The sequence below is a fragment of the Camarhynchus parvulus genome, chromosome 11, assembly GCF_901933205.1.
Source record: "Camarhynchus parvulus chromosome 11, STF_HiC, whole genome shotgun sequence".
Classification (NCBI taxonomy): Eukaryota; Metazoa; Chordata; class Aves; order Passeriformes; family Thraupidae; genus Camarhynchus; species Camarhynchus parvulus.
In genome coordinates this window covers 19,345,242-19,368,334 of record NC_044581.1, presented here as the reverse complement: position 1 = coordinate 19,368,334, position 23,093 = coordinate 19,345,242, and the positions used below count along the sequence as shown (strand labels likewise).

General features: G+C 51.0%; 1 protein-coding gene across 1 annotated transcript in view; it reads right to left on the bottom strand.

The window, feature by feature from the left end:
- The window catches only part of WTIP (WT1 interacting protein), an 83,084-nt gene extending 67,483 nt beyond the window's left edge, over nt 1–15,601 (bottom strand). The window contains exon 1 of the mRNA XM_030956374.1: nt 13,778–15,601. Within this exon, the coding sequence (XP_030812234.1) occupies nt 13,778–15,227 (1,450 nt within the window). The 5' untranslated portion in view covers nt 15,228–15,601. The remainder of the gene's footprint in view (nt 1–13,777) is intronic.
- Between the last annotated feature and the right edge of the window lie 7,492 nt (nt 15,602–23,093).

Sequence of the window (23,093 nt, the reverse complement as noted above, 5' to 3'; positions counted from 1 at the left end):
CAGAGTGGCCAAGGAGGAGCTGCTGCTCCCTGTCCTCTGCAGCCAGCACCCAGCCCTTCAGAGCTGGCAGCAGGAGCACCTCCAGCTCAGCCCTGAAATCCTGCCTGTCCCCAGGCTCCAGACTGTCCCCTGCACGACACTTGCCACCACTTCTTCATGACCTGATCACGGAGCTCTCAGAGAGCATCTGAACTGTTTCACTCCTGTGGTGGACTGTCACCTGTTCTGATCTCTGTTCTCCAGCCTGCACAGAACATCCTCATCTCCCCTTTCCCCATCTCTGTTCTCCAGCCTGCACAGAACATCCTCATCTCCCCTTTCCCCTCCTCTTGGTGCTTCCAAGCTTGTGCCCTGCCCTGGGCTGCAGCATGAGCACAGACATGCCACTGTTTGCTCCCCAGTGGTCACACTGGGCCTGGAGTCAGTCTGACTTCAGTCAGACCCTGAGACAACACCTACTTTGTTGACTTAAACCAGCTGCTTGGTGAGAAACTGCAGGCTGGATGGTCCAAAAAATTCAAACAGCAATTGATTTTCAGGCTAATTGGACATTTTTGGGCAACTTTTGGGCACTTTTTCTGTCTGGTAGCTATTTTTTGGGGGGAACAGTAGTGTTCCAGCAGGAAAGGATGCATGAAGGACTGAGCCTGCACCAGCAGCACATCCAGCTCCCAGATCTTCCTTCAAAGCAGGAATTAACTCCACTCTTTAGGGAGATGTTTTACACACGGTTGTCACCTGGGTGTGCAGCTCCTGTCTCTGGAGAAGGGCACACTCTCATTCACCTCACTGCATTGTGGCTGCACTCCCAATCTAATTTACAACATGCACAAGCAAAACTGAAGTCATGACCTAACATTCCCTCACAGTGCCACATCATTTGGTTCCCTGATCAAAATGAAAATGGCCCAAATTAAAAACAAAGTGAGTTTATACCACTTTCAGCTCAGCCCTGGTGCTGGCAGTTCTGGACCAACAGACATTGCCTTGAAATGGCAAAACCCCAGAAAACACTTGAAGGGATGCAAATACACAGACATAAGCTTCATAGTAAAAGTGAAATAATGCATTTCTCAGAAACTTAAGCAAATATTACAATATATCTGCCAGAACTCTCAGCAGCCTCCCTCTTTTTTTTTTTTTCAATCAAAGCTCTCTCGCCTTTTCCACACTGTACGGGAACATTAAGTTAGAATCTCCCCAAGTGCACACTGCTGAGCACCCAGTTGCAGTGGGCACTCCCAGAGGGACTGGCCCTCAGAAGAGATGTTCCTCCACACACTCTGCACATCTCCCTCTCTGCTTTCACATGCCACAGCAAAGTTCACAGCAACCTTGAGGACCAGAGCAGCCAAGTCCTTGAAGAAGCCCACACAGACCTTGCACTTGGATGTTGAGAGGGAACAGGGGTCAAAGCAGGGACAATCCCACCCCAAAGAGCAGAAGAGAGGAACTCTGACCATTGGGATCAGCCAGTGCACCTCACCCTTGACCAAGGGCAGGGGCTGAGAGCTGGAGGAAGGGACACCTGGGCAGGGCTGGGAACTGCCCATGGCACTGACCCAGCTGGGAACAGAGCTCTAAATCAATGCTCACTATTCAAGGGGCACTTTCTCAGAAAAAGGAAACAAAGTCCTTTCCCCCAGTCTTGAAATGCATTTTTCTCTGACCTTACAATAATCTAACCCCAGGTTTTTCTCAATTCTGCCAGTCCAACCAAGCAAAACACCCAGTAATTTCAAAGGAAGTTCTGCCACAAAGGAGTCCAGGATTTGTCCTTCAGCTCAGGGGTTTTGTTTTGTGGGTTCATTTATTTCCCTCTGGTGAGTGACAGAAGTCAATCAGAGTGAGATGTGGTGTCCAGCCAGGGCCAGGCCACGACAGGGGTTTGAGCTGCTCCCTGCTCCATCCCTCCTGGCACCCCCATGGGGAAGGCAGACAAAGCCCCTGGAGGTGGGAACAGGGTGGGAAGCAGGGAAAGGCAGAGCTTCACACACTTGGCACACCAGGAAGCTGATTTGCAAGTCTGCACTTGGCACAGCTTCAGAGTGATTTCTCTGGGGCGGGCTCTGTGCATCTCCTCTTTCTGGGCTGCTTCTTCACCAGCCTGGATTCCTCCCAGGTGGGGAAGAGGGGCTGGGAAAGCCTTTTCCCAAAAGAGCCACCGTCACTGTGCCCTTACACAGCATGCAAGGCTGTTCCAGCCTAACCCAAGCCATCCCTTCTCTTTATACATTTTCTTAATAGGTCAGGGAGGTTTCTTGGGTTTGCTTTTTTAAAAGGTGTGGTCTGGCACTCCAGTCCTTCCACCCCATGTGGAATTGCTCCTCTGCTGTCAGGCAGTGTGGGATTTGGTGAGTGAATTGCCACATCTGCACTCTGCCAGAAACTCCTGCAAGGGGCAAACCTCATCCACATTGGGCTCAAAGCCCCAGGCCCAGAGCTGCTGGAACCCTGGCTACTGGGAATTCCAGACTTTCTGTGCTGCCAGGCACTGACCCCCAGGAGAACACTGCATTTGACCTGAGGCTGTGGAGAAGGCTTCCAAAATGGAATAACAGAACTAAGATTATGGGCATGTAGTTTAAATAGAAGTGTGTAACATCATGTGGTAGAAAACTTAGGAGTTTAAGGTTTTAGAATATAGTAACATATACAAAACAAAATGCTGTGGATTTGAGTTCTTCCCTGTCTCTGAACTGGGCAGGGACCAGCTGCAGGTGTTGCTGCTGTGGCTGCCCCACTCTCCATGAACAAAGCAGGGACACCTGGGACCCCTCCATGGTGGGCATGGCTGGGAGGTGCAGGGGCCAGGCAGACAAACACGGCCAGGGAAAGCACTGGTGTGAATTTCCTCATTGCCTGATCTCTGTGCTGTAATGAAAACAGCTCCAGATGACTCCCAGCTGTCAGAAACAAGTCCATCATGCCACCCATGACTTCAACAGGACTGTCACTCAAGAGGCAGCACTGGCTTTATCAGATGTGCTCCATCTTCTAAATAAAGCTGCAAGAATTCCAAACACCTTGCATGAATTTTATTTTGAGATGTCTTGAGGGTTTTTCCCCCCAAGCTGAGCCACCAAGGTCTGCACCCAGGTCATGGGGGGCTTCCAGCACAGCAAGTGCCTCACTGGCTCTGCACCACTGCAGCTTTGCAGGGCTGCACTGCCAAGGCCCAGCCCCGCTCCAGCCAGGAACAGGTACAGCAGGCCAAGAGACTTTGCAAGACAACCAGCTACTGACATACACTTCAAAAAAATGACATGCTTATTTCTGAAACCAGCTCCAAATATGGGCTCCAACACACTTGATTGGTGTGCAGGTCTGTTTCCTATTGAGTGTTTAGGTTTGGGAAACATGGCTTTGATTAAAAATGGGCAACCCACCAACTGCAGAAAATTTTCACATAACTGCCTGGCAAAAACAAAACAAAACAAAACAAATAGAATGCAGCAGTTATTGCCATTCATCAAAAGCTCTGCCTTGCTCCCTGAGGAATTGCCAGTTTGTCCCACCTACACCTGAGGATGCACCTACACCTGGGATGCTCAAGGTTAACAGCACTGCCACAACACAGAGGAACACAGAGTCCAAGATTTTACCAATTACAGCTCTTTCCACTGCCTGCTATGCAGTTGTCTTGCCTTAGCTGAGATTGCACCCCAGTATCTTTTGCTTCTTCTCTTTTTCTGGAAACAAAGCCCAAAATCAGCATTCCCTTTGAACCAGCAGCGTTGTGGAGAGAAGGGAAGGGACAGGTGAGACCATGCACAGACAGGGTCTGATCCTGCTGCATTTCAGGGTGGGGACAGGAACAGGCAGGGCAGCAGGAGCAGCACGAGCCGGGTCAATGCACTTCTGTGAGAGGGGAAGCCAGAGGTGACAAAGTTTAGTCACTATCCCCTTGCTCAGAACCACTCCATCAGTGATTATTTTCCAGTCATTCAACATTTGACCCAAACAAATGGATTTTGCAGGAATTTCACAGCAGCAAAACACAGAAAACCAAGATCCTGCTCTAACACCACTGAAGGCAATGTCACATCCACAAGGGCAAGAGAGCAGAGCAGCCACAGCAGCAGAGCCCTGGGCTGGCTCAGTTCAGCCAAGCCCATGTCTGATTTATCACAGTCACTATCATTCCTCTCCCGCCTGGGCAGAAACCCCTCCATTCCAAAGGTTTCCATGCTGCAGTCCTGCCCTTGCCAGAGACACACACACAAAAAGGAGCTTCAAAGGCACTGAGATTTGGGACATCCCTGAGTGTCCTCCAGCAGCACCTGAGCCAAGCACAGACCCAGCAGCACAGACCCTGCCTGGTGCCCCTGGGGCAGGGCCAGCACAGGGGGAGGCTCACAAATGCAGCAGGAGCGCCCAGGCCAGCACCCCTGGGGATGAGCTGCAGCGCAGGGCAAGGTTTGTGCCGTGACCACCAGAACAAAAGGGTATTTCCCATGCCTGGGAGAGGCCACAGGCTCTCCACAGACCACAGGAAATATGATCCAAGCCAGCTGGAGCATCTAAACATGCACAACTGTCAAACTGCATTTAGGAATGGCTTTTTGTTTCTCTTTATTTTAACTTTGAAATTTTCTAATTTTTTCAAGTGACCACATTAAAGGAAGAAAATATCTTGTTTTCTCTTTCCAGGAGCTCTGAGGTGTCAGCAGTGAAACAGTTCACCAATTAAATAAATGTTTGAATGGCTGGGAAACAATGAAAGTCCCTAGCAGTTCTTCCACAACAGCCATCTACTTTTCCAAAAAGCTATAAATACATTCTGAACTGAAACAAGCTTTGTTCAGCCAAATTCTTAAAAGAGCAGTATTACACATGAGACATGACCTTTTGTAACCTATCAAATGCCTCCTGGTTTTCCATTTGATGCACTCCCTACTTCATGAGAGCCTCTGATATTGACACTTTACCACTGCACCCTGCCTTCACCCCCAAACACACATCAGCCTTCACAGGGCACCAAATGCACTTCACTGCCGCTGCCTGCAATTAAACACGTCACAATTAAGGCTGGAGATCCTCTCCTGGGGGAGATCATTGAGCATTTGTGCTGTCATGGCAACCCAATCCCATCTCTCTTTCCAAGTCACTTGGATTCCCATCCCTGGACCTGAGGAACCCAGTTCTCAGCTCAAAGCCCCTCAGGGGTCCCTGAGCCCCCCTGCACAAGGGCAGGCCCAGGGCAGCTCAGCCCTGCTGGGCAGCACCAGCCCGTGATGGCTTTTACCAGGCCAGGCAGAGCTGCCACTGCAGCCCCTTCCCCGGCAGCAGAGGGCGGGACAGAGGGACAGAGGGACAGAGGCCCTTGTGCCCCAGCCCAGCCCCACAGAAGAGAGGCTCAAACCCCACTGCCCACAGGTTTTCATGCAAAGCCTGCCAATAAGAACTTCTCCAGCATCTCACATTTGGAAATAGGTGTCACCCTATCTAGAATTTTATATATATATATACTTTTAGATATAAAATTTTATGTCTATAACCCTATATATATAATAAATAACACGCATATAACTCCATATATATAAAATAAATAACACACATATCACCCTATATATAAAATAACACATATATAACCCTATATATATAATAACACATGTATCACCCTATACATATAATAAATAACACATATAGAGCCCTATATATATAATAAATAACACATATAGAGCCCTATATATAATAAATAACACATATAGAACCCTATATATATAATAACACATATATAGCCCTATATATATAATAAATAACACATATATAGCCCTATATATATATATATAATAAATCCTCCCCCCCAGGTGAGTCCCCATGCAAGCCCCTCCATGTTGTGCACAGGAGGTCTCAGCTGAGCATCACTGAGTGTTTGTGCTCTGGGTGCAGGGTTTGTTCCTTCATCAGTCACAGGCCTTTTCTTAAAAGTTTGCTGGAACCATAAATGTAACTTCAGAGATTCAGTAAAAACTGCTCCAAGAAACGAGGAATGAAGTTTCAGACAATGTGAAATACTCCAGCTGGAAGAGATACATGACTTGCTTGGCTGCTTTTTGTGCTCAGTCTCAGCACAGTAACAAGCAGGGCTGTGCTGACAGGGAGCCAGAACAACCCAGTGAGGTTAACAAGAAGAGATAACACATACCACAGAATGGAGCTATCTGCTTCAGTGGAAAAAAAAAAGGCAGAAAACCCACTTCCAGAGAAAGCACCCACACAGGCACATTGAAAAGTCACAGAAAAGTCCAGCCAAACAGCACATTTATTGGTTGATCATTGGCACATTTGCTAATTTTGTTCAGAGGTGACGTTAATAAGCCAGCAGGAACCCTGCTGGAGCCCCAGGAGCTGTCACAGCCCTGGAGCAGCTCCAAGCAATGCCACATCACAGCCCCAGGTACCCTGGTCCTGTCAGCACCTGAACCCTTCAGGCAGCTGAACACAGCCCTCCAAAGGGAGCCCTTCCGGCTCCTAATAAACCATGCACATTCCTGCATCCCATCCTCTGGCTGCTGCAGCTTTGCTCTATTTCACACATCCCTGTCCCAGAGGAGGCACTTTGTCCAGGATGGGCACAAAAATCAAGCACCACATGACACTCTAACACACTCAGTTCCTCCAGCCACAGAACAGGAAATTATTTAACAATCTTGGTAACTATTTAACAATGATACTGACCATCAACCAGACTCTGCCAAAGTGCTGTGAAGCTGCCCTGAGATATTTGGGGCATATGAGGTAGGTAGAAGGCCAAGTGTAGAGCTTATTAAATGCCTGCATAAATGTTTTGATCTTAGTAAAACTACCTGGCTTATCACTGTCAGTTTATTTTCTTTCCATTGCTGAGCAATCCTATTACATACCTGAAAATTACTTTGCCAAGTTTGGGGCATTTTTTTAATAATAATTTTAGCATTTTAAAAAAATAATCACTTTAAGATTAGGCAAATTCTCTTCCTTTGAGAGTGTTTTCTAAGCACCCAATATCCACACATCTAGGCCATTTACATCCTAATTCATTAGCTGTGGGTATTAAGGATTTCAGCCTAGACCTGCTGCCATGAAGCCATCAGTAGCAGCACACAAACTTGTACCATTTACACATTTTAAATATAAAAATTATGCAACTTCAGGGATGTTCTTCACTGAAAAAAAATCAACTTCAATCAAATTATGAAACCAGCTACTTTGACAGTTTCCTGTTGCTCCACAGCAGGGTAGCACTGCTGTTCTGCAAACTGAACCCATTAAAGTCACTAAACTGGGATTTCCTCCCAGTTCTCACACCACCACTATAAACCCCCAGTGAGTGACTGGAGCTCAAACAGGACATTCACACCCAAAATTCTCTGTGGAAGATCCAGCATGGAGGTGAGGCAAACAACTGCCAGTGCAAGTTCCACTCTGCCACAGAGCTGTTTTTGACTTCCAGTGGTGCTCAGGATGCCTCCCTGACACACCTGAGAGAGCAGAGCTGATTGGGGTGGGGCTTTTTGGGATGAGGGGGTAGGCAAAGGTAGAAGGGTATGGTTAAAAACCTGGTGTTACTTCTGGGATTTATCCTTGGCCTGGAGCTTGTGGGAGCCCTAAAAGCTGAGCAGGAGCAATGAATTGCTCAGTGTTTCTCACAGCATTCCCACTCCAAACCCAGCTGAGCACAGGCTCCCCTCAGCCCCTGCCATCCCCTCCCCTCACCCTGCTGGGCACCCACAGGAGCATCCCCACACCTGGGGCAGCACAGGGGGCACAAAGCAGCACAGCAGGGCTCATGCCTGCACCAGCCCTTGTCCTGCAGGCACAAACCTCTGCCCTGGAACCTCACCCCAATCAAACACCTGCCAGCTCTTTGGAAGAAGGGTTTCCTCTTTGCCCTCTTACACACAGCGCTTTTACTTTTAACAGAGTAAAACCATGAGAAACAAAAAGAAACAAAAAGAAACAAAAAAAAACCCATTTGCTATGAAACAATATCCCATCCACAGCCAAGTGTCCTGCGAATGAAGATAAGAAAATGTTTGTCCCCATTCATAACACAGGCTTCCATCCACATTCCCATTTCATGTTAATTGTTCATGTTGCATTATCTAGTACCTAATAAAACAAAACCACACATACTCCACAACTGTCCCCTGCTGTTATATCAATTCCCAACTTCAAGGCGAGTCATAAGGATGTGCATGGCTAGCAGGGACTGCAAGAAGCCATCTCAGGAGGATCCCTCATAGCACATTCAATGCCACAGACAGAATTCCCTTTTCCCAGCTCTGTACACTTGTGTTACCCCATGCTTTTTCCATTTAATTTCTTCTACTTTCTCTCCCCTCACCTTCCCACTCCTTCCTCCCTTTGGATGATGTTCCAGCTACAGATTTTATCACTCTGACCATGATTTCCTGCCTCACTCAGGGACAGGCTCCTGGTGGCCCCAGGGATGCTGCCACCCCACAGGGACCCCAGCAGCTCCAGTGCAGCTCCTCTGCCCCTTCCCCCTGAGCACAAACCTCCTTTCTCTGCTCTTTGGCCAGAAAAGGCTGGCCACTCTCAAAGTAGCTTCAGCAATGTATTTTCCAGCTGTAACAGGGAGATTATAAAAAAGCAGAACCCTGAGGTACACAGCCTGTTTGAGCACTTCAGGGACCCCACCATGGGAGTTTATTTCTGTTTTAAGTGTTTGCCTATCAAAGGCTTTTTTCCCTGGGCAGCCCCAACTGCAAATGCTGAAGGACAACAACTGCTCACCAACACTGGGTGAATTTCTAAGCCCAGCAAAAGAGAAATATAAAGTAATTACCAGACAATAAACCTCTGCTTATCCCCTCAAATGATATGATGTATCAATCAGCACCTTTACTTTGATGGAAACAGGAAAGAACTAATATTTCACAGAGAAACCTTCAGGAATCCTTAAGACTGAAAACAAGTCCCTATAGCAGATCTCTCAAGTGTTCTGCTCACCAACTGCAAGCTCATCTAAGTTTCATACAAATTTTCAAATTTCATTTCTGTGCAATACAGCTTTTAGAGACTTACCACTGTTACCTGTCTTAATTTTGATCTCACTTGCATAAACACCCTTCCATCAGATCAACCTGCACACACAGAACAAGCACAAACATACAGCTCTGAATTCATGAGCATATTGCAGGGCTCCCATCCAGATTTACATGGGTGACTGTGCACAAAAAGGGCAGAAAGGGCCTGGATGGGTCTAGAGATTTATTTCCTCCCTTCACCAAGTCTTCCCTTCCCTCACCTGCCAAGCCAAAGGCTTTTCAGCACCATGTTATCAGCACTGCTTCTTGGTGGTGCTCCAGCAAACGTGCTGGTTCTGCTGGATGGCTTTCTGGGAAGAGAGAGCTCTCAAAAGTCAAGGCCACTCACCAGGGCTGTACCAAGCTGATAATAACAGAATCCAGGCTTTGTGTCCCCTTGAGACACCCCTGCTTCCCCTGGCAAAGCTCCTGCAGGATGAGGAAGGTAGGGAAGGTGGCAGCTCTGGGACAGGATCCCCTGCTCCTCTCACTGGGGAGCACCACACGTGTCTGGACTCTGTTCTGCACCTCAGCTGTGGGCAGGGGGCTGAGCTGGCAGCCAGGGCTGGGGAAGGCTCTGGGTGTGCAGAGAGGGGGAGCAGCACCTTCACCGGGGGCACTGCCTGCACAAGGGAGCTGAGGGACAAGGCAGAGCTCAGCCTTGCTGCTCTCTCTGGACTGGCACAGGCAGCTGCACCCCCCACCTCCCCAGGACCAGGCACCTCCTGCAGCTTCAGGAGAGGCCAATGTGACAATTAAGTCACTTGTGGGGCTGGATTCCATCACCGTGGCCAAGGTGAGCAGAGCCCTGTCTGGGGGATGGCTGCAGCACAGCAGGGGCTGCCAGCAGTGACTGCAGCCCTGCAGCAGTGTCTGACTGCACCCCTGCACCCCTGCAGCAGTGTGTGCCTGCACCCCTGCACTGCTGACACCACTCCAGCAGAGAGATCTGCTGCAAAAAGTAGCAAAAAATCTGCTGCAAACAGCCCAAGTGCTCAGCATGGACCTTTCCCCGCCTGGCCGGTGACAAGCCACAGGTTTACAGTCATTCCCACAAGGATGCATGACTTGGATGGATGTGCCAAAATACAACTTTAACCTCACACTTTTTTCCAACACCTAGACATCAGACTGAAGTATTCTGCAAAGAAAACAGATTTTAAGACAGCGCCTGAGCTCGTGACTTTCCAACACCCACCAATGTCCTGCTGACACCTCAGGATGAACATTCCATTTAAAAAACATGCCTGAAACAACTTTTACCTCACCTCATACCAATGTTCAGCTCAAAAGAGTTATGAAAATGAGTGAAAGTACATTTTTATTACCTCACTTCCCAGCATCTGCCACTAAACCAAGCACATTGACCAAAGTGTCATACAGGGGGTCTCAGAGGGTTGAGGAGGAAGAGGTGTGGAGGGAATGCACAGAAGCAGCTACAAGGGAACAAAGTCTCACAGCTTTACCCAATTCAGCTGCTGCCAAAGGAAGGGTCTCAGCTTCCTGGAGCCCTGACTGCACCCTTGGGTCAGCTCCAGCCATCTCTTTGACAAGGATGAGTTGGAGCAACTCACCAATCCAGCCCCAAACCACCTTCCCTCTTCTCCCTCCTCCTCTGCAGGCTTTGTTTCTGTCAGATCAGCGAGTGCAGGTGGCTGCAAGGCATTGGTGGGAGCACATGGAGGTGGAATGGTGCTGTGCCTCACCTGTGCAACTGGGCAGATGCAGAGCCTTGCTTTTTGCAGCACTGGCATCTTTACTCAGATTAAACCAAGGGTAGGAGGGCATCTTCCTTCTCTCTCCAGATGCACTGCAGCCTGGCAGAAGGAAGGGGAGGGTGGAGAAGCTGGAGCAGTAAAACAAAGCTCCCAGCATGGCACTGTCAGCCTGCAGAGCACCACAGGCAGACCTGAGGGCTTGCACCCTGCTTGGCTTGGCTCCCCCAGAGCCTCTCTGGAGATCAGACCCTGCACTTCTCCCCCATCTCGTATTTATCTGTCCCAGACTACAGCTCCCTCCTGAAGCAGGGAGGGAGGGGTGGCAAAGCAGCCAGGCCCTGCCAGCAGCAGCAGCACCCTTGGGGGAGCACTCCCACAAAGTGACCCACAGCCAGCATGGAGGCAGGGCAGGGCTGTTCCTCCTGCAAGCAGAGCTGCCTAGCCCCTTGACCTCAGTTCTAAAACAGCACACTGCTTGATTTTTAATTTTACTGGGGGTGTGGGGGCAGACAACAACAACACGATGACAGGACACAGTACAGTAAATACCTGGTGTCCTCATATCAGCATTTACTCAGACAATTGAGCTCATCTAATTAAGAAGCAGTAAAGCACCTCTGTCCCCTCCACCTTGTTGGACCGTTGGCTCAACACTTCTGCTCTCCACAGGCACCAAAGAACGCCCAGCACTGCCTCTGGAGTGTTCCACTCCCCAGTGCTATGCAGACAGCACAGCTCACAGTTGCAGCATGTACAAACTGCAGTGAAAATCAAGGCATTTTCCTTGCTTCCTTTTATTAAGACACCCTCAAAGTCAAACTAAAACCAGACTTCTCCCTGTTCTGTTCTCATTCTCTTTCACCCTGACCCAACAGCCTGTGGTCAGCCCTGCCAGCCTCTCATGCACTGGCTCAGCCAAAACCCAGCATTCACCCCCATGGATCATCTGAACCAAAAAGGTGGCATCAAATCCACCAGGATTTATCAAAACCTCAGCAGCTCACAGAAATCAACTTTCTCTTCCAAAGCAGCCCAGATTTCTGGGTTTCATCTGCTTCCAGGGTGGAAGTCACAGTAGTGCTCCCCAGTGCTGCCACAGCAGGAGCCTCCAGAGCAGCACAGAGGCTGCCCAGGCCCAGGCACTGCTCATCCTGCACTGGGAGCATCCCCCGAGGCTGGGAGCATCCCCCCGAGGCCGGGAGCATCCCCCCGAGGCCGGGAGCACACCTGCCAGCAGGGGCACCTGCAACAGCCAAACTCTGAGAAACACAAAAATCTATTCCCAGCAGAGATTCCCCACGTTTGCTCCAGGAGCCCCTGATCGCACCCTCAGCTTTCCCAGGCCACGGGAAACACCTCCCAGAGGCTCAGGACACGTAACTTGTTCTCACTCTTACATTTTATTCCTGAGTCTCCCGCTGCAGACCGCGGGATGTGGAAGGTAACATTTCCTGCAGTTCGTGTGTTACAAGCCCCACGCAGCCTCTGCCCGCTCCGAAGGGAACCACAGCTGCCCTCAGCAGCATCCCCCAGCACCGAGCCAGGTGCCAGCGCTGCAAACATCCCGCGGGTGATCCATCAGCTTCCTTATCAGCCCAGGACGGATGAAGGAAGGCAGTAAGCACTGCATTCAGCCTCCTTTGTCTGGGCACAAAAGCTTGGAGAAACTCTGCCGCTGCAGTTTACAGAAAGGTTTTCCCGCTAGAGAGGTTGCTGCTCGCTTAGCTACCTGCGCTGGCCGGCCCGGGCCTCTCCCAGACAATGAAGGCAGCCCTGGAGCTCCTTCCCTCCCTGCAGAGCGCCCAGTGCTGCGCCAAAAGCACCCACTGAGTCAGGGACCGGTGACACACGGCTCCATCCTCATAGGAACGCACACAAAGCACGGGGATAACCATTCCCTCAAAGGCCTCGGAGGGGGCTGGCTCATCCCCACCTTCCCAGGCCTCTCCTCCCTGCCCTGCAGGAGCTCTGACATCCCGAGGCTCGGCAGGGAACGATTGAGCTGCTCCCCAGGGCTGCCGGGTCCCGCTCAGCTGCCAGAGCCAGGGCAGGATCCACACAGCCCGGGATCAGCTTTGTGAGCCAGGGAAGGATCTGCACTACCCGGGATCAGCTTTGTGAGCCAGGGAAGGATTGCACAGCCCGGGATCAGCTTTGTGAGCCAGGGAAGGATCTGCACTACCCGGGATCAGCTTTTCACTGGGGTTTTTAGCCTTTGCCATCCAATACAAAGTAAGGCAGGGGAGCCGAATCCTAATTACTGTGGCTATAAAACACGTGCACTCATCCACATTTCAAGAACATACACATTTCAAGAAGTTACTTCTCTTCCATAAAAAAAGCAACAAAAATTCAGGGCGTGACCAACAGGCCGACTTAACCTCAGCAAGGGCCGAGGGCTCCTCTCCTCCAAACTCCCCTGTGGTCCCAGGGATGTCCCTGCGTGCTGAGCAGACCCTGCGAGGCCTCGCGGGGCAGGAACAATGCTGGGCTGCCACAGGTACTCTGAACTAGCACAAAGATTTCATTGAATGAGGCACTGAGAACTGTTCCACCAGCCACACTCGTCATCTACAAAAGTTACCACAGATTGAGAACAGGACTGCAAACACCACATCCTCTGGGATGCTGGAGGCTAGCAGAGAAGCTTCAGCAGCCCGTGAGGAAGGGAGACAAACGAGAGTCACTGTAAGCCCCGGTGCACAAGCAGGCAGGACACGTACGGCAGCCCCCGCGCCAGCTCCCGTCACACTTCAGACACTCATGTCCCAGCCGCACGTGGAAAGGGAAGCAGCACTCATCCCGGCAAACCGCGTTAGGAAGAGACGGGATAGAGTTCACATACCGGGAGTGAACTATGGTGCAAGCGCTTCGGACACCAGACAGGGTCTGCGGCCATGTGAGACTTCAGCAGGCACCTGGTCCAGAGCAGCCCCGGGCATCGCACTCCCGCCTTCTCCCGGCTCGGCAGGCCCCGCACACCGCCGCCCTCCAGCCGCCCGCTCCCCCCGCCCCACTCACCGAAGTACTCCTTCTTCATGTGCATCTCCAGCTCCTTCTCCAGCTCCAGCGTCAGCGCCTCCAGCCGCCTCTCCGCCTGGCTGGGGCCGCTCTCCCGGCACGGCGTCACCTGGTAGGGGAGCTTGAACTTGGGAGCCGAAGCGGAGCCTTTGGTGGGGCTGTAGGCGTAGGGGGGCGGCGGCTCGGGGGCGCCGGCCGGCTGCTGCGGGTCGTGCCGCGGCGGGGACTGGGCATGGATGCGGTGGTACACGTCCCCCAGCTCGGGCACGGCGCCGTCCTCCGGCAGGCCGGGCCCCAGCAGGGACGAGCGAGGCGACGGCAGCTGCAGCTCGGGATAGGCGCTCATGGAGCCCCGGGAGCTCCGCGAGCTCTGGCTGGAGATGCTGGAGCGGGGGCTGACCACGGCGGGGCCGGCCGAGCCGCGGCCCTCGGGGCCGCACAGGCTGGAGCGGGGGCTGGCCAGGGCGAGCCCGGTGCCGCCCGCCCCCTCGGGCTCGGCGCTGCCCGGCGGGCCGTACCTGGAGTCCGAGTAGCTGGAGCGGGGGCTGGCGGTGCAGGAGTACTGGCTGGCGGTGCTGGAGCGGGGGCTGGCGTGGCGCTGGTCGTAGCCCATGCTGATACCGCTGGTGCGGTTGCTGCTGGGCTTGCTGCCGCCGCCCTCGTAGCCGGTGAGGCTGGCGCGGGGGCTGGAGTGTTTGCTGGTGTCGCTGGCCGTGCTGGCGTAGCTGGAGCGGGGGCTGAGGGCGGCTCCGTCGTACTGCACCAGGCTGGCGCGGGGGCTGCCGTACTTGTCCTGCCCGGGCACCACCAGGCTGGACCGGGGGCTGGAGAACTTCTCGTAGGGCAGCGCGACCGCGCCGCCCAGGCTGGAGCGCGGGCTGGAGAACTTGCCGTGCTCGGCGGCGGGGCCCGGCGAGGCGGCGGCCAGGCTGGCCCGCGGGCTGGCGGCGCCGAACTTGCCGTCCGGGCCGCCGGGCGCCCGCCCGCCGCCCTTGGCCACGTAGCCGCCCTCGTAGGCGCTGCCCGCGGCGTAGCGGTAGCCCTCAGCCGAGTAGCGCTTGCCCTTGTCGGCGAAGCCGCTGTAGCAGGGCAGCGCCACCTCGGAGCGGGTGCACAGCCCCTCCTCGCAGCACGGCGGGCCCGCTCCCGGAGGCGGCTCGGCGGCGGCGCGGCCGTTGGCGCGGAGCGGGGCGGCTTTGCCGCAGGGGGCGGCGGCGGGGAAGCCTTCGGCGGGCGGCGGCGGCGCGGCGGTGCCGTTCATCTTCCGGCCCCGCTCCTCCGCCGTCATGTGGGCGGCGATGACCCGCTTGGTCTCCTCCAGGTCGGGGTGCAGCACCAGGTCCCGGCGGCCGCCCCGGCCGTACGGACCCTCCGGGCAGGGCTCGTACAGGGACAGGTCCTCCATGAACTTGGTGGCCTTCAGTGCCATGTCCTCCTCGTACTTCTCCATGCTCTGCCGGAGCCCGGCGCCGCGCGGCGGGGAAGGGCGGCGAACTCTCCGCGAAAGCGCAGCCCGGAGCGGCGAAAGAAGAGTTAAAAAAAAGAAAAAGAAAAAGAAAAGCCAAAAAGCAAAAAAAAAAAAAATCCCCAAATCCAGCAACACAAAAAGCACCCCAAAAGAAAGCCCCTTCCCGCGGTCCTGGCGGGGCAGCGGCGGGACGCGGCTCCTTGTCCGGAGAGCTGCGAGGCGGCGGCCGGGCTCGGGGCGGTCACCCGGGCGGCATCCCGCACCGCGGCGCTGGGCTCGGTGCGGCCGGGCTGCCCGGCGGAGCGCGGCCGGCGCAGACGAGGCGCCCCTGTGTCACTTTCCAGCCTTAAATAAGTTGCTCGGTCCAGTCAATGGCGCGCTGCGCGGAGGAATTTGCGCTCGGCGGGTCCCTGCCCCCGCCGCCCCCGGCGGCCGCCCCGCGTTGGGGCCGCGGCCCGCCCGCACCCCCGGGCGGGGGCGAAGGCGGCGGCCGGCCCGGAGGGGCTCTGCGGCGCGGCGAGCGCGGCGCGGGGGCGCGGCGAGGCAGGGACTCCTTTGTGTGGGGCAGGAATGCGAGGAAGGAGACTGGGCGCTGCGTCCCGCTGGAATGTAGCTAATGCCGGAGCCAAACAATGATTTTCCCCGAGTCAGTCAGGGAGAGGGCGGCCGCGGCGCTGCTCGGCGGCGGGGTCGGCAGCTCCCTCCTCGGCTGGGCCGGCCGCGCCCGGCCCGGGGCTGGCGGCGGGCGGTGCCGCGGCGGCGGCGGGGCTGTCACCGAGCCGGGGGTCCCCGGCGGGGCTCGGGCGGCCCCGGGGAGCCGCGCACGGAGCGCCCGGGCAGGAGCGCCCGGGATCCCGGCCCGGGGGGGCTCAGCCGCCCGCGCCCCTCGCTGGAACTTCCCGGCAGGAGCCGCGGCCTCGTCCCGCGTGGGGAAGGGGCGGCTCTGCCCCACCTGCGGCCGGGGCTGCTCCGCACGAACACCGGCATCGCTGCGGGGGCCGAGGGCGGGAGCAGCTCCGCACCTGTGCCGAGTCCCCAGCGCTGGCCAGGTGCCTCCGCTGAAAGGACTTGTGTTTGTAGCACGGCAGCTGAGGGTTGTTGCCAGTTATTTATTAAGTCTTAAAAAAAAAAAAAAAAAAAGGCAGCGCTAAGACATATGATAAACATATTGTGGCCTAAAGCGATCTGTGAGCTGACGGGAGTGCAAAAAAGCAGCTACTGTGTGTGTGACTGCAAGAGCTTCATCTGTTGATCGGTGACGAACACCCCGGCGCCGCTTGCTATTTACATCTGTGTGCCCATGGGGAGGGATGTCAGAAAACAACCCCACACAAACGGCAACTGAACGAGACCCCCGATGCTAAACCGTAGCCTACAGTTTTGTGTTGTTTTTTTTTTTTTGTTTTGTTTTGGTGGTTTTTTGGGGTTTTTTTTGCAACTAAGCTGCAGCTCCCTGGCAATAATTTGTGTTGATAGCAGAAATGCTGACAAAGCCCTAACAACAGGTACCTGACAGGCGTCCTTACACTGCTGGGTGCTGACCACCCTGCAAGAAGAGAAATATGGCTCAGGTTTGAGCTATAGGCACTCTGCTGTGCCAAGAACATTTTATTCTGTTATCGGACCTAATTAAACGTTAAAAGCAACTGTGTACTCAAAAAGGTCCCCAGCAGTGGAGGGCAATTCACTGGCAATCTGTTTTTTTGTGTGTGCAGGGGTGGCAGGAAAAAAAATCCAGCAAACCATGTAAATGTGCAGAGCAAGACCTGAAAAACAAACCTGTCAGGCATGACAGAGGCAGTCCACGTCCATGTGGACGTACATAAGCAAACACCACCACTCTTGGGAATCAAGTGCTCTTTTCTGTGTTCGCGTCTTTCTTTACACTTTTTGCCCATCTCCTAAACGAGCTGTTACCACGTGTGGTACTTGTGGAACAAGTTACATTTCAGCCATAGCCGCAGGTGTGTGATGGTGGAAGGCACCTGTGCAGCAGGGTGTCCTGTGCAGTCCCTCGCTGCTCCTGCTCCCGGGATGAGCAGCAAACACTGCAGGGAATGTGCCCCAGCTGTGGGGGGATCACAGCAGCAGCTCCAGTCCCTGTCCCATTCAAGCTACAGACCCTGGTAAAGCGGTCAGCACAGACACTGACCTGTCAGCTGTGCCACACGGACACATCCCTTCCACATGGACACATCCACGAACAAAGAGAGCTCCCTCCCACTGAGCACATGGACACCACCTTTACCTTGAGGCTTCACCTGCCCCACTTAGGATGAAGTTTGTTTGTGGCAGTGGGCACCTCACGACCTGCTGCCCTCCAGTGTGCTGCTGCAGAGCTCCTTCGGTCGTTCCTGGGGCCTGTGTGAGGCTGTTCTCTCCTGTTACCGACTTAGCACCACTTAGTGTCTGTTTTTGTAAGGTAGTTTTCCTGAGAAACTGGCAGAGGCTCATGCACAGCTTGAAAGGTTGGCCCATCAGAGCACATGTCAAGAAAATGTACTCTGTTTTAAGGGCATCTTGTTTTATTTGGGTTTTTTTTTTTTTGTTTGCTTGGTGTTTTTTTTGGTTGTTGTTTTGTTTTTCTTTTTTTTTTTTTGTTTTTGTTCATCTGGTTGTTTTTTTATGTAACCTTACAACATTTGATAGCTTTAATACTAATCTGACGGAGTGGGTAGGACATGCTGGGAAGCCCTGTCCATGTGCTCATGTGAAGAAGCATTTTGGGCAGGTATCCCCACAGCAGGAACTGCAGAGCTGAAGCTGCAGCTCACACTTCCAGCAGCAATGTCCGTCTGTAGCTCTGTCCTTCTGAGCCACAAATCTGCCCTTGCTCTGCCTTTTGAGGCTGCTCAGTTTCTGGGCTCCTGCTGCTGCCAGCAGGTTTCTGCACTAATTCTATTGGTACTTGAGTCATGAAAGCATGGACTTTGTTGGGTATGAACTCATGGAAAAACATACTGGGTAGTCTAAGGAAACAGCCTTTTTTAGTAAGCAGTGTGGATCAAATGGTAAAAATCACTCACTTTTACTGTTAGAAAGCTTATGCTTGGTGAGTAACCTGGTCCTGTGTTCCCATCTTGTACCTGCTGCAGGGGCAATGCTTCTGGCCCCTCTTCACCAGGGAGCTGTTTTCTGTCACACACAGGAAGAAACTCACATTTATCTGCAATACATCCCCAGGTATGGGCCATTCAGGTGGAGTAAATCTGCTTGCAGGGGTACACAGCACACACAGCACTGCTGCATTGCTCACAGAGGACCATCTGTATTAGGCTGGGCAAAGACTGGAGTTAAAGCTGCTGTTGCTGTACTGAGCAGCCCCATTGTTCTCTTCACTGTTAGATAAATGAAAATCCAAAATACTGGGTAGTTACAGCTTGACAATCCTGATGTGGTTTTCTCTCTACCTAATTTTCAAAATACTTGCTTAATTATAGCAACCAGCAGTAACATGTATATACTGCAAAAAGACTGACACTTCTGCAACTAAGAGCACAAGAGCTGTGGGAGTGTTATTAAAGCTGAACTTCATGTCATGGTTTGGTGTGGTTATCCTTACGCCTCATTTTAAGTTATCTTAGTACATCAGACATTAAGGAAAAGCCAGCTGCTTCTGTTAAATAAACTCCATTGTCTAAGACTTAAAAAGGGAGCAAAATAGCCAGGTGGGGTTATTGATCTGTGAATATCAGCTGGCCGGGCCTCCCAGGCAGAGCTCTCCTGGTCCCTGTGATTGCCAGTGCCTGCAAGGGAGCACCACCCGAGCCAGGGGCAGGGGAGCTGCAGCAGGCAGGGAGAGCCACTGCTCGGCCTTTGCTTCCCCGAGCTGCAAACACTTCATTACCAGCAAGGCAGGGAAGCTGTCAGTGTAAGAACTCCCCGTGGAAACTTTAGCTCGGGTGAAGACAATGGCAAAAATCCCCTGACTTGTGTTGTGGTGTGTGTGTGTTATATCAGCCCTGACACAATCCAGGAGGGAGTTCTTTGTCTCACTTCATCAACTGAACAATCTGAAGCTGCTCTGCAGATTTGCCTACTGAACTGGATGCTACCTGCTTTTTTGCAATTTATTTCTTTGTCTCCAGCATTAAGAAATCAATGAAATTACACCTGTTTTCCACTTTTAAAATTGATCCGTTTCTTGGTAAGGAACATAAATTATTATTCTTTTATCTCTGGTCTGTTTTAAGCCTTATGAAAAAAAAAACAAACAACAAACCCAAACAAATACAAAACCCAAGAAAACTTGTGAAATTAATTAAAAATTATGCAAAGAAGTGTTTATATTTTGGGATGGGAGACTGAAGCTTTGATTTTCTTTGAAGTGGTAGCTGTATTGGGTTTATATTGGTTTGTTTTGCATGTTTGGATCCTGTGTATTAATTTGTGTTGTAATACTTTTACATATAAGCCAACATTTTGAAATATAAAGTTTGGATGTTAATATGTATTTGGACTTGGGTGATTTGTTTGCAAATCACTCTCTTCTGACTTGTATTTTAAAATTATCATTTGCAGTTGATCGCAGCTTCTAAAAATTGCAATTCAGAGTGTGTTTTAGGGCACCATCTTCTGGCAGACAGCACACACTGTATTTGAATGGCTGCCCTCGCTAGGCACAACTATTTAAAATATTTCTGACTAACACCACTCTGCAGGCTTACAGGTCATTTCTCATTCTAAATCTGCAATAAAACACTATTTAACATTTTTTACATTCTTCTTATTCACTGCAACTGCAGCTATTCACTGTGCTGCACAAACAGAGCTTGGGACAGACCCTGTAAAATTCCAGTCACAACGGGCGCTTTGTGAACGTGCTGGGGTAGACAGACAACATCTGCCCAAGCACTTATGATTAATGCACCATATATGTATCTTATTTCTTTTATAGCTCCATCTTCCACTTCTCTTATATATTTCAGATAATCACACTTCTGTCCAGCACAGTTTACAGGCTCATACTTTGGAGCTGCACAGGGCACTGGCCATAATTCCTTGCACTCACAGGACACAGTCACTGTATATTCCAATGCAATCAGTCAGAAACCACTACATTTGCATAAATCCATCATTTACTTGGCCAGCCCAGTTAGCAGTGCACCCACTTAGGTACTTTTAAGGAGGTCTGAAGTTATATAGCTTCTGATTTCAGAGACCTGGAGGAGCTGCACTTTCCCCTTGATATCATAAAAAGTCCTGATTACAACCCTGCAAACCTTCATCCAGCAAAGGAATCAGAGAGCACCAGTGCACTGAATAAAGGACAGAAACACTGCATGAGGGTCAAGCTGCCAGACACAGCCCCCTCTGCTCTGGTGGTGAGGAGTATCAGCCTGACTGTATGTGCCTCTTCATACCCATTAAAGCAATGAGGCAAGCTATGAGCACTGACCTCCTGACCTGGCAGCACAACCCACTTCAGCTGTGATGAGAAGGTTCATTTCAGAAGGAAGAGGACATTGGTTTGTTGAGAACACCATTACATTTCCATTTCATTGTATTTTAGAGGCATTATAAAGGTATCACTTGTTAACTGGAACTGATGAACAAATATGCAAGGATGAAGCTGCTCCATGAGTGTAACTAACCAAGTCTGGTCTCTGCATTCTGCATCCTCTGCATCTCCAGCTTGTAGCTCCTCTCAAATCCCCAATAACGCTGCAGTCCAGTGAGCCCTCTGTCCCACAGTCTGGCCCTGCACTTACCCAGCAGCAAAGGTGTCAGTCCCACAGCTCCAAAGCCAAAGTGCTGCCACAGAAGCTGCTGGGGCTCTGTCTCCTCCAGGATTGCAGGGCTGGAATTGCATAACCTTTGCAGGTATCACGTGTTGCTGAAGAGGACTGGCAGAGCAATTCCATAAGTATCTTCTCTTCTAGAAATTGTTCTGCAAACTTCTAACTTTTTCTCCTGAGAGTGAAGGAAACTGCCAATGGGAGAGATAAAGGTAACATGTATCTAAACAGCAATTATCTTCTTTCAATATAACAGATATCAAGCTGTATCTACAAGTACATGTAATTACTTCATCCTGTTCTTCCCTTAAAAGCACCAAGGCCTCCAAATCAAATCATTACCTCTCCCTCGTGTACATTTGTCTGCAGGTATAAGCTTCCTGCAGTCATTCCAGAAACAATCTCAGGCTAGCAAAAAACAGATAACTGACAACTGTACAATTTGCTGTGTTATCCTGATCCTAGTTCCTGCTTTCTTGCACATTCTGTATTTTAGATGCACAAAATGGAAGGCTTTTTGTCCTTTTAGCTGCAAAGAAAATAAATATGTCTACCACAGAAACAGAAAAACACCAAATCTATTTCCCTTAATTGTGTCTTTATTCAGTTTTCTAACCCAAATTTAAAATTTTGGGGCAGTAGCAGTAAGGCTTGAAGCAGATATCAGTGGTATCTACAGACTGAATACAAGCTGATTTTATCTTCTGAAATCTAATAAATTGTTAGCAAGAGGCCTTTGTTGTAAAGGTCAGAACTTGAAATGGCACATCAATCTGCTCCCAGCTGTCAGAGGCCAGAGGCTAGGAAAGGATGCACCTCTCTCTATGGTTCAGCTATGGAATGGTTTCATAAAGGAAAGCCAAAATGTCACACAGAAACACCACAAACACTAAATAGTCACCTACAAGTTGCAGTGGCTCTTTAGGAAATGGGCTGGCACAGGCTGTCTGTCACCAGGGCCTCAGAGCTCTTTCTCCTGAATGGTTATCATTTGCCTCATCAAGGTGATTCAATGCTTTGGGAATTCCTTCACCCTCCCTCAGAACAGCTTAATGAATCTCTGGTTAACTGCTGTCACTCATTAATGGTCAATATTCCTTTCCATGCTCTGCTGCAGAAAAGGAATATTGAATTAAAAGCATGCACACTAGGTACATTCTGTAATAGTCTGTACTTTCTTGTCCATACATGGCACTCAAATTCACTAAGTAAATTAAAAATGCAAGCAGCAAGAATTGTCTCTATAAAAGCAGCCAGAAAAGCTTATCTGCATTAGAGAATTTTGCATGAGTATAAACAAACAACTTGAGAACCCTGTGTAACAGCAGAGCCAATTTATATCACTGCAAATAGCAGTTTGTAGACTGATTTAATGAGCTGGGCTCCAAAATTGTTAGTGAAGACAGAGCCTACATTAGGTTGCTGAGCCAAAGCATTGGGAAGAATTTCTCCTCCATTTTAACATTTAGGTCTTGTGCCTTGCAACAGTACCTCCTTCGATATGACCATTCCTGCTATTAGGAGTTGAACAAATTTGAAAAATGGAGGGTTTTTTAATTACTTGAAAACTTAATTAACACTTCCATTTTAATTTTTTTCTAAAGAGCAAAGGAAAGTTTAAGTTGGAAAATTCTGCATTAACACAATGTTGGTGCCTAGCAGCCAATTAAGGACACATACTCCACCAGTTCTGAAAAGCAGCTTTTCATTTTGCACAGCAGCAGTTTGCATTTAGTGGCTCGTTCTGTATTGCCCAACTTCCAAAGAACTGAGCAGAGCAGCCAAGAGCTGTCCCATGTTCTGTGGGAGCAGCCTGTGGAAAGGAAATACATTAAAAACCCTTCACTGCAAAGGATGTGACAGGAGGGCTGCAGGAACATTCTCAGGAGCATTGCCCAGGCTGGAGCAGCACAACTGCACCTTCCAAATACATCATCAGGTCTTGGCTTGTGCAGCTCATTCTGGCCCTTCATGCTGCAAACCAAATGATGGCACAAGGTTAAGAACAATAAACGAGTAATAACTCGAGGAGCAGCCAGGGAGACAGAATAGAACCCCCAGGTTTTCTTCACCCTTGAATCTGTCAGTGACATTTCAGTCCAGCTCATAC